Source organism: Gekko japonicus, unplaced genomic scaffold (assembly GCF_001447785.1).
Source record: "Gekko japonicus isolate JY-2015 unplaced genomic scaffold, Gekko_japonicus_V1.1 scaffold4148, whole genome shotgun sequence".
NCBI classification, from domain to species: Eukaryota; Metazoa; Chordata; class Lepidosauria; order Squamata; family Gekkonidae; genus Gekko; species Gekko japonicus.
In genome coordinates, this window is record NW_015167667.1 from 20,822 (window position 1) to 30,177 (window position 9,356).

The window sequence follows — 9,356 nt, forward strand, 5'->3', positions numbered from 1 at the left end:
ACTACGGCCTGGGCAGAAAGCCAGGGACCCACACGCAATCTAGCCCTGATCTTAGCGGTGGACAGACTATTCCCCACCGATGGCGCGGCTGCCCCCGACGCAGGGTGGAGGCACGGCTGACTGGGCTGAGGTCAGCACTGACTCCAGCGCCGCTTGATGACATCACCGGGGCGTACCAATGTTGGGTGGGGACCGCACTAGCTGGCGGGAGAAGACCGAACCAGTTGGAGCGGGGATGGAGAACAAAAGGAGGCAGCTGGTGATGTGGAAAAGGAGGAGAGTGCAAAGGCGGAGGGGAGAAAGTACTTCATTGGGGGGGGGGGTTTTGGTGTGTTTTTCATATGTACGTGTGTGTGTGTGAGTGTGTGTGTGCATGTGTGTGCACCTGGAAGTCGTGGCGACCTCTGGTGACTGACCCCTACTGGGGGCCTGGAGGATATTCAGAGAGGTGGCTGGATAAAGCCTGCCCCCGCCCTCCCGACTGCTGGTATTCCTTTGTGGTCTCCCATCCAAGTACCAGCCAGAATCGACCCTCCTTAGCTTCCGAGATCTGACTTGCCTGGGATATCCAGGTAAGGGCAGCAGATGTAGTGACGGCCACAGGCAGAGACAGCAGACAGCAGCTGCCTATTGTACTTATTTATGCTGTTCCCTTGTTAGCAAGGTCGTGGGAGGGAAGGCAGCATGGTGTAGCCCGATCTTATCGGATCTCAGTAGGTAAGAAGTGTCAGTACAAGATGGGAGACCACCAGGGAAGGCTCTGCAGAGGCAGGCCGTGGCAAACCCCCTCTGCTTCTCACTTGCCTTGAAAGCCCCTTGCTGAGGTCTCCATAAGGCTTGGATGGGAGACAACCAGGGAAGACTCTGCAGAAGGAGGCCGTGGCAAACCACCTCTGCTTCTCACTTGCCTTGAAAGCCTCTTGCTGGGGTCCTCCATAAGGCTTGGATGAGAGACCACCAGGGAAGGCTCTGCAGAGGCAGGCAATGGCTGCCATTAGCAAACATGCTCCCCTATGTAGGCCGCTGCCACTGCAGAGGGGAGAGATTTTTTTGCTTTGGGGGTTTTTGGGGCACTGGCACATTGGCAATGACAAGCCACCTCTGTTTCTCAACTGCCTTGAAAGTCCCTTGCTAGCATCGCCGTAAGGCCTGGATTAGAGACCACCAAGGAAAGACCTGTAGAGGCAGGCCATGGCAAACCACCTCTGCGTCTCACTTGCCTTGAAAGCCCCTCGCTGGGGTTGGCGTAAGTTGGTGGCGAACCGACGGTACTTACAAATGGATGTAAAGACAGGTAGCCCTGTTAAGTCTGTCTGTAGCAGCAGAAAAGAGCCAGAGTCCAGTAGCACCTTAAAGACTAAACAAATTTGTGGGAGTGACTCACAAAAGTGCCTGCCCGGCCACAAATGTTGTCAGTCTTTAAGGTGCCACTGGACTCTAGCTCTTTTCTGCTGCCACGTACCGCTAGCCGGGTGAGGTGCGAGGAATGCTTGCCCCCGAGCTCTGCAGCAGCCTGAGCCACGCAGCAAACGCCTCCCGGCGGCCGGTCTCCATACCTGGCAACCACCTGCTTGTGGACTTCTTTCCAGTTCTCAGGATCTTGGTCGCTCCCCATTGCGGGGTTCAGTTCCTGGAGAGAGACGCCGGCCACGTTGATGCCGCTCCAAACCGGCACTGTGAGAGAAGGCAGCAAGAATCCAGATCAGTCGCAGCATTGACCAGTGTTCCCTCTAAGGTGAGTTAGTGTGAGCGAGCTCACCATTTTTTAGCCTCCGGCTCACACATTGTTGTCTCAGCTCAGGAAGGATGTGGCTCCAGAGCAATGATTTTATGCAGCAGCAAAATGGCTCGCTCGCCACTTTCATGCCAGTGGCTCACAAAGTAGAATTTTTGCTCACAAGACTCCACAGCTTAGAGGGAACATTGGCCCTGACTGTAATTTGGGCCCTCTTTCCCATGTGAATCGGTAGCAAAAAAGGCTCTCGCTAGGAAGGAGGAACTGTGGCTCTGCAGTTCATTAATGTGGAGGCAGGGAGCTGTCTGTCCCCCCCGCCTGCTGTTCTCAAAGACCCCAAATGCTTTTCTCTTGAAAATGGTGTGGTTGGTGGGAGGGGCACAAGACTCCCTTCCTCCAGCGTGCCCTCTAAGCTGAGCCAGTGTGAGCTAGCTCATAGTTTTTTAGCTTCCGGCTCAAACATTTTCATCTTAGCTCAGGAAGGATGGCTCCAGAGCAAACGAATGTATGCAGCGGCTCACAACGTTAATGCCAACAGCTCACAAAGCAAAATAATTTTTGCTCACGAGACTCCACTGCTTAGAGAGAGCACCAGTGAGTAGAACGAGAATGCAGAAAAGCCCTTTGTTTAAGCTGTCTGTTTTAACCCAATATCCAGTTACTGGAGATCATGAAATTATGCCAGATATGATTGGAAAACACAGGCAGTAACTGTAGTCTTAAGAAAAAACTCTTAGAAACTTCTGAAGAGAAACTATTCACCCCTCTATCTGGAGTTTTTCTTTTTTTTTCTTTTCTTTTTTTTACAAACAACTCGTTTCCCCCAAAGGATAAACTCTGATATGTTGTGTGTACAGAAAACACAGACAGTAACTGTAGTCTTAAGAAAAAACTCTTAGAAACTTCTGAAGAGAAACTATTCACCCCTCTATCTGGAGTTTTTCTTTTTTTTTCTTTTCTTTTTTTTACAAACAACTCGTTTCCCCCAAAGGATAAACTCTGATAGTTTGTGTGTACAGAAAACACAGACAGTAACTGAAGTCTTACGAAAAAACTCTTAGAAACTTCTGAAGAGAAACTATTCCCCCCTCTATCTGGAGTTTTTCTTTTTTTTTCTTTTCTTTTTTTTACAAACAACTCGTTTCCCCCAAAGGATAAACTCTGATAGGCCCGAGATGCACTGAATTTACTTTAAAATTTTACTTAAACAAAAATTTACTTAGAACAAAAATTAGGTCAAGGCTCGCTGGGGAACCGGCGTTCCCGCCTCTACCTTCAAGAAGCAGAAAAACTAGTTTCTCTGACTAAAGAACAAGAGCTTTCTTGATATCCTACAGCAATCGTGGTTGGAGAAATCTTCTCATTCTGGCTATATAAAAAAAAAGCTAAGGAATGCACGGAATGTTAACTCCAAGGTGATAAGACGTGCAGGTGTGCTGCAGGCGGAGGGGACTTGAAAGCCGTTTGTTTGACTTTGGGCCCTTTAGGCCTGTGGCTCTCCTTAGCTGCTTTTTCGTGAGCTTAATTCCCGAGGCCAAAGGGAGAGCCAGCCAGCCGTCCCTTCAGTCAGGTCCAGATCCAGTTGAGAGCTCCTCGCGCCTCCCACCCACTAAATGCCATCTGCAAGGAAGGCCAGAGAAAAAAAGGACCCTTATACATTTTTAACTGTCTTTCTAATAAATATAGATTATTTTTGTATATAATACGTACACACTAGGTTTTTAATACTGCCCCTTTATCAGGCTTCTTTCTTAGCCTTGTGGTTCTTGATGTTCCAGGCTTTGGGTCAAGTTTTGTTTTCCCCTCCCGGGGTCTTACTGAAGAAAAGGTAGCAGCAGGCCAAGCATCTTTTCACGTCTGAAAGCAGACCTCTCCGAGAACTGCTTCCCCCCCCCAATACCTCCTATTCAGGTAAAGGTAAAGATGTTAATTTTCCAGAAATTTTGAAGCTCGGAAAACCCCCCCGGTTTTTTCCGGGGAAAAAAACGGAAATTTTTGGGAAAATTGAAAAAAATGCTACATTAGCATTTCTTTTGTCTTTTCTAGATTGAAAGTCATTCTGTTACTTTAGGAACATAAAATATGACTATGGACATTTTTACATGGCATGAAATTATCACAACTAGCATATTAAAAATATAGTGTATCAAATATTTGAACACCTTGTCTTAAAATATTTTATTCATCATGTTAAAATAAAACGTTCCATAATCATTATTTTTCTTTTTTCAATTTTTCCAATTTTTCGGAAAAAAAACAAAAAGGTTTCAGGAAAAAAACCGTTTTTCCCCCTGGGCCTTCACATCTCTAGGTAAAGGTAAAGGTTTCCCTTGCTCGAAAGCCAGTCGAGTCCAACTCTAGGGTTGCGGTGCTCATCTCCGTTTCAAAGCCGAAGAGCCGGCGCTGTCCGAAGACGTTTCCGTGGTCATGTGGCCGGCATGACTAAACACCAAGGCGCACGGAACGCTGTTACCTTCCCACCGAAGTGGTACCTATTTATCTACTTGCAATTTCTTGCTTTCGAACTGCTAGGTTGGCAGGAGCTGGAACTAGAGACGGGAGCTCATCATGCAGCACCCGGGTCTCAAACTGCTGAACTACCGACCTTCCACAGCCTGCAGTTCAGCATCTTAACCACTTGAGCCACCGCAGCTCCTTACCTCCTATTTAGATCTGCTTTAAAATGCTATAGCAGCCTGAATAGTCCAGGCTAGCCTGTCGGATCTCAGAAGCTAAGCAGGCTCAGCCCTGGTTAGTGCCGGGATGGGAGACCACCAAGGAAGTCCAGGGTTGCTACGCAGAGGCAGGCAATGGCAAACCACCTCTGCTCATCTCTTTTCTTTGAAAACCCCATGAGGGGTCGTCTTAAGTTGGTTGTTGCTTGACATCACTTAATTATTTCAGAATGCTGTAATCTTGGGAGTCAACTTTTTTGGCTGTCGAGGATGGTAGAAGAATCAGAGGTAAACCATTTGTTTTCTTAGAAATTCGATGTCGGAGCCATTGTTCTGGCCTCGGGTTTGGGTGCACCCATGGGTGTGTGTACAGAAGACAATGCTGACAGGGTGCTACTTTGGGAAGGGTCATTGGCTCAGTTTGGTGTAGTGGTTCAGAGCATCGACTCTTATCTGGGAGAACCGGGTTTGATTCCCCAGTTCTCCATATGCAGCTGCTGGTGTGACCTTGGGTCAGTTACAAGTTCTCTCCGAGCTGTTCTCTCAAGGGCAGTTCTCAAGAGAGCTCTCTCGGCCTCACTTACCTCACAGGGTGTCTGTTGTGGGGAGGGGGAAGGGATTGTAAGCTGCTCTGAGACTCCTTCAGGTAGTGACGGGTGGGGTATAAATCCAATCTTTTCTTCTTCTTAACAGTACAGCACAAGAACAGGACACCCCCACCCCAAACTAGGGTTCAATCCCTGGCATCTCCACTCCAAGGATCTCTAGTAACAAGACTGGGAAGAACCGCGGCTTTAAAGTGCACAAAACTGTTGTCAGTGGAAGAAGACATCAGCTGGCTAACCGGATCAATTTACTGCCTGCATTTATTTTTAATTTATTTATTTCAATTTATATCCCGCCTTATTTGTTTGAATTATTTATGCCCACCCCACTTTTTCCCCCAATAGGGACCCAAAGTCATTCTTCTCTCCTCCTGTTTTATCTTCACAACAGAGAGCCCGCGTGGTGTAGTGGTTAAGAGAGGTGTTCTCTGATCTGGAGAACCGGGTTCAATTCCCCACTCCTCCACGTGAAGCCGCTGGGTGACCTTGGGACAGGCACAGTTCTCTCAGAGCTCTCTCAGCCCCCAAAACGAGCCTAGCTCACTACGTAGTGGTGCATAATGCAAAGAGAGCTAGAACTTCGGGCTGCCAGACAATCTTAGGATCTCCTGGCTATACAACACCCACTGCTATACGATAATTATTAATTATTCACAACAACCCTATGAGGTAGGTTAAGCTGAGAGTGTGACTGGCCCAAGATCACCCAGTGAGCTTTCATGGCATGAGCAAGGATTCAAACCTGGATCTTCCAGATCCTACTCTGACACTGTGACACTGTCTGAAGAAGTGTGCATGCACATGAAAGCTTATACCCAGAATTAAACTTTGTTGGTCTTAAAGGCGCCACTGGACTCAAATGTTACTCTTAACCACTACGCCACACTGGCTCTCTGCATCAATCACCACACTGCATAAATCAGGAAGGTTCTGGTGTTCATAGAATCATAGAATAGCATAATAGAATCAAGAAGATGTGGCAGGTAACAGCAGTACTCACCGCTTGAGTCCCCGTGTTCTCCTAAGATCCAGCCGTGGCAGCTGGAGGGGTGGACACCCAGCTTCTCCGCCATCAGGTAGCGAAACCGGGCCGTGTCGAGGTTGCAACCGCTGCCGATGACGCGATGCTTCGGCAGGCCACTCAGCTTCCACGTGACGTAGGTCAGGATGTCCACTGGGGAGTGGAAGACAGACAGACTGAGGGGGGGGGCAGCTTTGTGCTACTTGTGCTATGTCTACGCGCTCAGGACCAGGGACTAAGCAGGGTAGTTCATTATGGCTTCTGTGCAGGCAGACTACCATGTGAAGGGTCTCCGCAACTCTGAGCCATAATCCTGGTGGGGTTCATGAAGAGCCTCTATGCCAGGGGTCCCCCACTCTTTTTGAGCCTGTGGGCACCTTTGGAATTCTGACGCAGTGTGGTGGGCTCAGACACAAAATGGCTGCCGCAGGAGGTGGAGCCCGCAACAAAATGGCTGCCACAGGGGGTGGAGCCCGCCACAAAATGGCTGCCACAGGAGGCGGAGCCAGCCACAAAATGCTCCCACAGTTTACCTTCAATCAGAAAGTGAAGACAGTTTTACTGCGATATGTTGCCAAAGCAACATTTTAAGAAATCTGCATAGTTGATCGTACCTCCAGTGGCCCATCAGTAGCCTTACTGGGCAAAAAGCCCCATCTGCTTTCTAAAAACACTCAGTGGGCAACCAGAAAGGTATTGGTGGGCGTCACGGCACTCACGCACACCACACTGGGTATTCCTGCTCTATGCAATGGCAGCTATCAATGCCATGAGCTGCTTCAAATGTCACCAGCATGAAACGTCACTGTGGAAATTATTATTATTTTTATTGGATTTTTGACCACCCTCCCTGGAAACCGGGCTCAGGGCACTTTATAGTGATATGGAGCAGAGGTCCATCAGTGGCTATTAGCCACAAGGTATAGATAGGGGCTCTGGGGCAAGTGATGCTCCATCAGTGGCTATTAGCCACAAGGTATAGATAGGGGCTCTGGGGCAAGTGATGCTCTGTCTTCTTGGTGCTTGGGGGGGGGTGTCAACAGTGGGAGGGCTTCTAGTGTCCTGGCCCCACTGGTGGACCTCCTGATGGCACTGGTATTTCTGGTCACTGTGTGACACAGAGTGTTGGACTGGATGGGCCTTTGGCCTGATCCAACATTGGCGTATCTCATGTTCTTATGATACAAACCAGCAAAGGAACACTTAAAACAAAGAGAGCAAACAACAGAACACTAGATTCTAGAAAAAACAAGATGGCGTCCAAGTCCCGAGGGTGTTGCTATCTCTTGGGGGGAACCGTTGCTGCCCTCAGCCAAATGCCTGGCGGAACATCTCTGCCCTACAAGCCCTGCGGAACTGTAGTACGTAAGTCCCACAGGGCCCAGATGGAACTTGGCAGAGAGTTCCACCAGGTTGGGGCCAGGGCAGAAAAGGCCCTTCTTGAGGACAGCCGGATATCTCTGGGCTGGGGACCCCCAGCCTGGTATCACTTTGGTATCTTCCTCCCAGCAACTCTTAACATCTACTCAGGTTCTTTTGCCACAATATCTTCGAAGCGCCCCCTCGCCGTATAAAACTAGGGGAATCAAGCGTCCAAGCCCGTTCCCATCCCCAGGGTTGTTTCCACCCACTTGCTTTTAAATTGCATGAAAAGTCTCACAGCCAAGTCACCAAGAGCACGGAGCGCTTCCTCATAGTGTTTTGTTTACAGCCAAGAGCGACGCATTATGCCTGCAGCAGCGTTCCCTCTAAGCTGAGTTAGTGTGAGCTAGCTCATAGTTTTTTAGCCTCCGGCTCACACATTTTTGTCTTAGCTCAGGAAGGAGGGCTCCAGAGCAAACTAATTTATGCAGGAGCCAAGTCACTCGCTCACCACTTCAATGCCAGCAGCTCACAAAGTAGAGTTTTTGCTCACAAGACTCCACAGCTTAGAGGGAACATTGGCCTGCAGGTGCTCCAATGCTGTCCATGCACAACGCCAGCGAGAAGTGTCATGGAAGGTTTGAAAGAGTGCGATTCACAATAGCCGTGCACGCAAACCTAGGCCCGTTTGTACGGGCGAGGGGGATCCCGAGTGGCCGACAGCTGTACTTACCTGGGTTGGACACGACCAGGATGATGCAGTTCGGACTGTACTTGACCACCTGGGGGATGATAAACTTGAAGACGTTCACGTTCCTCTGGACCAGGTCGAGACGGCTCTCCCCTTCCTGCTGGCGGACTCCGGCGGAAACCACGACAACCTTGGAATTGGCCGTGACGGCATAGTCTGCATCCGGAAGGCATCAGGCTGTTAGGGACCTTCGGCATGCAAAGCAGAGACTCCACCCCTGAGCCACGGCCCCTCCCACAACCACCCAGACCGTCACGAGGTGTATCTTCGGCTCTGACTGGCAGTAGCTCTCCAGGGTCTCGGGCAGAGATCTTTATTGCCGTCCATTACCTGCTCCAGAACGGAACCTGGCATCTTCAGTATGCAAAGCAGAGACTCCACCACTGGGCCCCGGCATCTCCCTCAGCCACCTTGACCGTCCTAATGGCTCCACTGCATGGAAGTCTTACCTAGCAAACTGTACCCCCCCGTCTTCCAAGTTACAGGTTGAGATCTGCACCTCCTTAACAGCTCAGGGGAAATGACATCCACTCCCCCAACCATTTTATTTTCATCTCTCTGCCTTGCAACCCCATTTGCACCGGAGATATTGTTTCTTAAATACTGGAAGGACAGCACAGTCCCAAATATTAGAAAAGAGCTGATCCCATACCCACCAAAACATCTATAGCTGCTAACTGGAAATGCCCAAATACTGTTACACTTCACATACGGCAACATAAGGTATAGGGATGTGCATTCGGTTTGTCTGAACCGAATGCACCCCCGAAAATGGCCGATTTGGGCCTATTTTGGGCTGCTGCAGGCCGATTCAGATTCTCCAATCTGAATCAGCTTGCTGCCAAATTGCCACCGAATTTCGGCGGCAATTCGGCCCCATTATATCCTATAGGCCATTGTAGTCAATGGCAAAAATATAGGGTATATTCTGGGGGCTGGAGGGGAGGGGGTTTGAGGGAGAGGCTCCAAACTCACAGGGTAGCTGCTGGAGCCTCCCCCCAAGATACCCACCAAGCTTCAAGAACATTGGACCAGGGGGTCCAATTCTACAGGCCCCCAAACAGGTTGCCCCCATCCCCTCCATTGTTCTCTATGGTGGGAAAACATAGTCCAATGTTCTTGAAACTTGGTGGTCTGTGGTCCAATGTTCTTGAAACCTGGTGGGTATCTTGGGTAGAGGCTCCAGCAGCTACCCTGTGAGTTTGGA

At 49.5% G+C, this 9,356-nt stretch overlaps 1 protein-coding gene across 1 annotated transcript in view; it reads right to left on the reverse strand.

Annotated features, from left to right (window-relative positions):
* Nucleotides 1-9,356, reverse strand: part of LOC107112914 (L-lactate dehydrogenase B chain-like) — a 28,189-nt gene that overhangs the window by 12,854 nt on the left and 5,979 nt on the right. The window contains exons 3-5 of the mRNA XM_015414123.1: nucleotides 8,132-8,315; nucleotides 6,016-6,189; nucleotides 1,463-1,674 (exon numbers count right to left, since the gene is read on the reverse strand). Of these exons, the coding sequence (XP_015269609.1) occupies nucleotides 1,463-1,674; nucleotides 6,016-6,189; nucleotides 8,132-8,315 (570 nt within the window). The remainder of the gene's footprint in view (nucleotides 1-1,462; nucleotides 1,675-6,015; nucleotides 6,190-8,131; nucleotides 8,316-9,356) is intronic.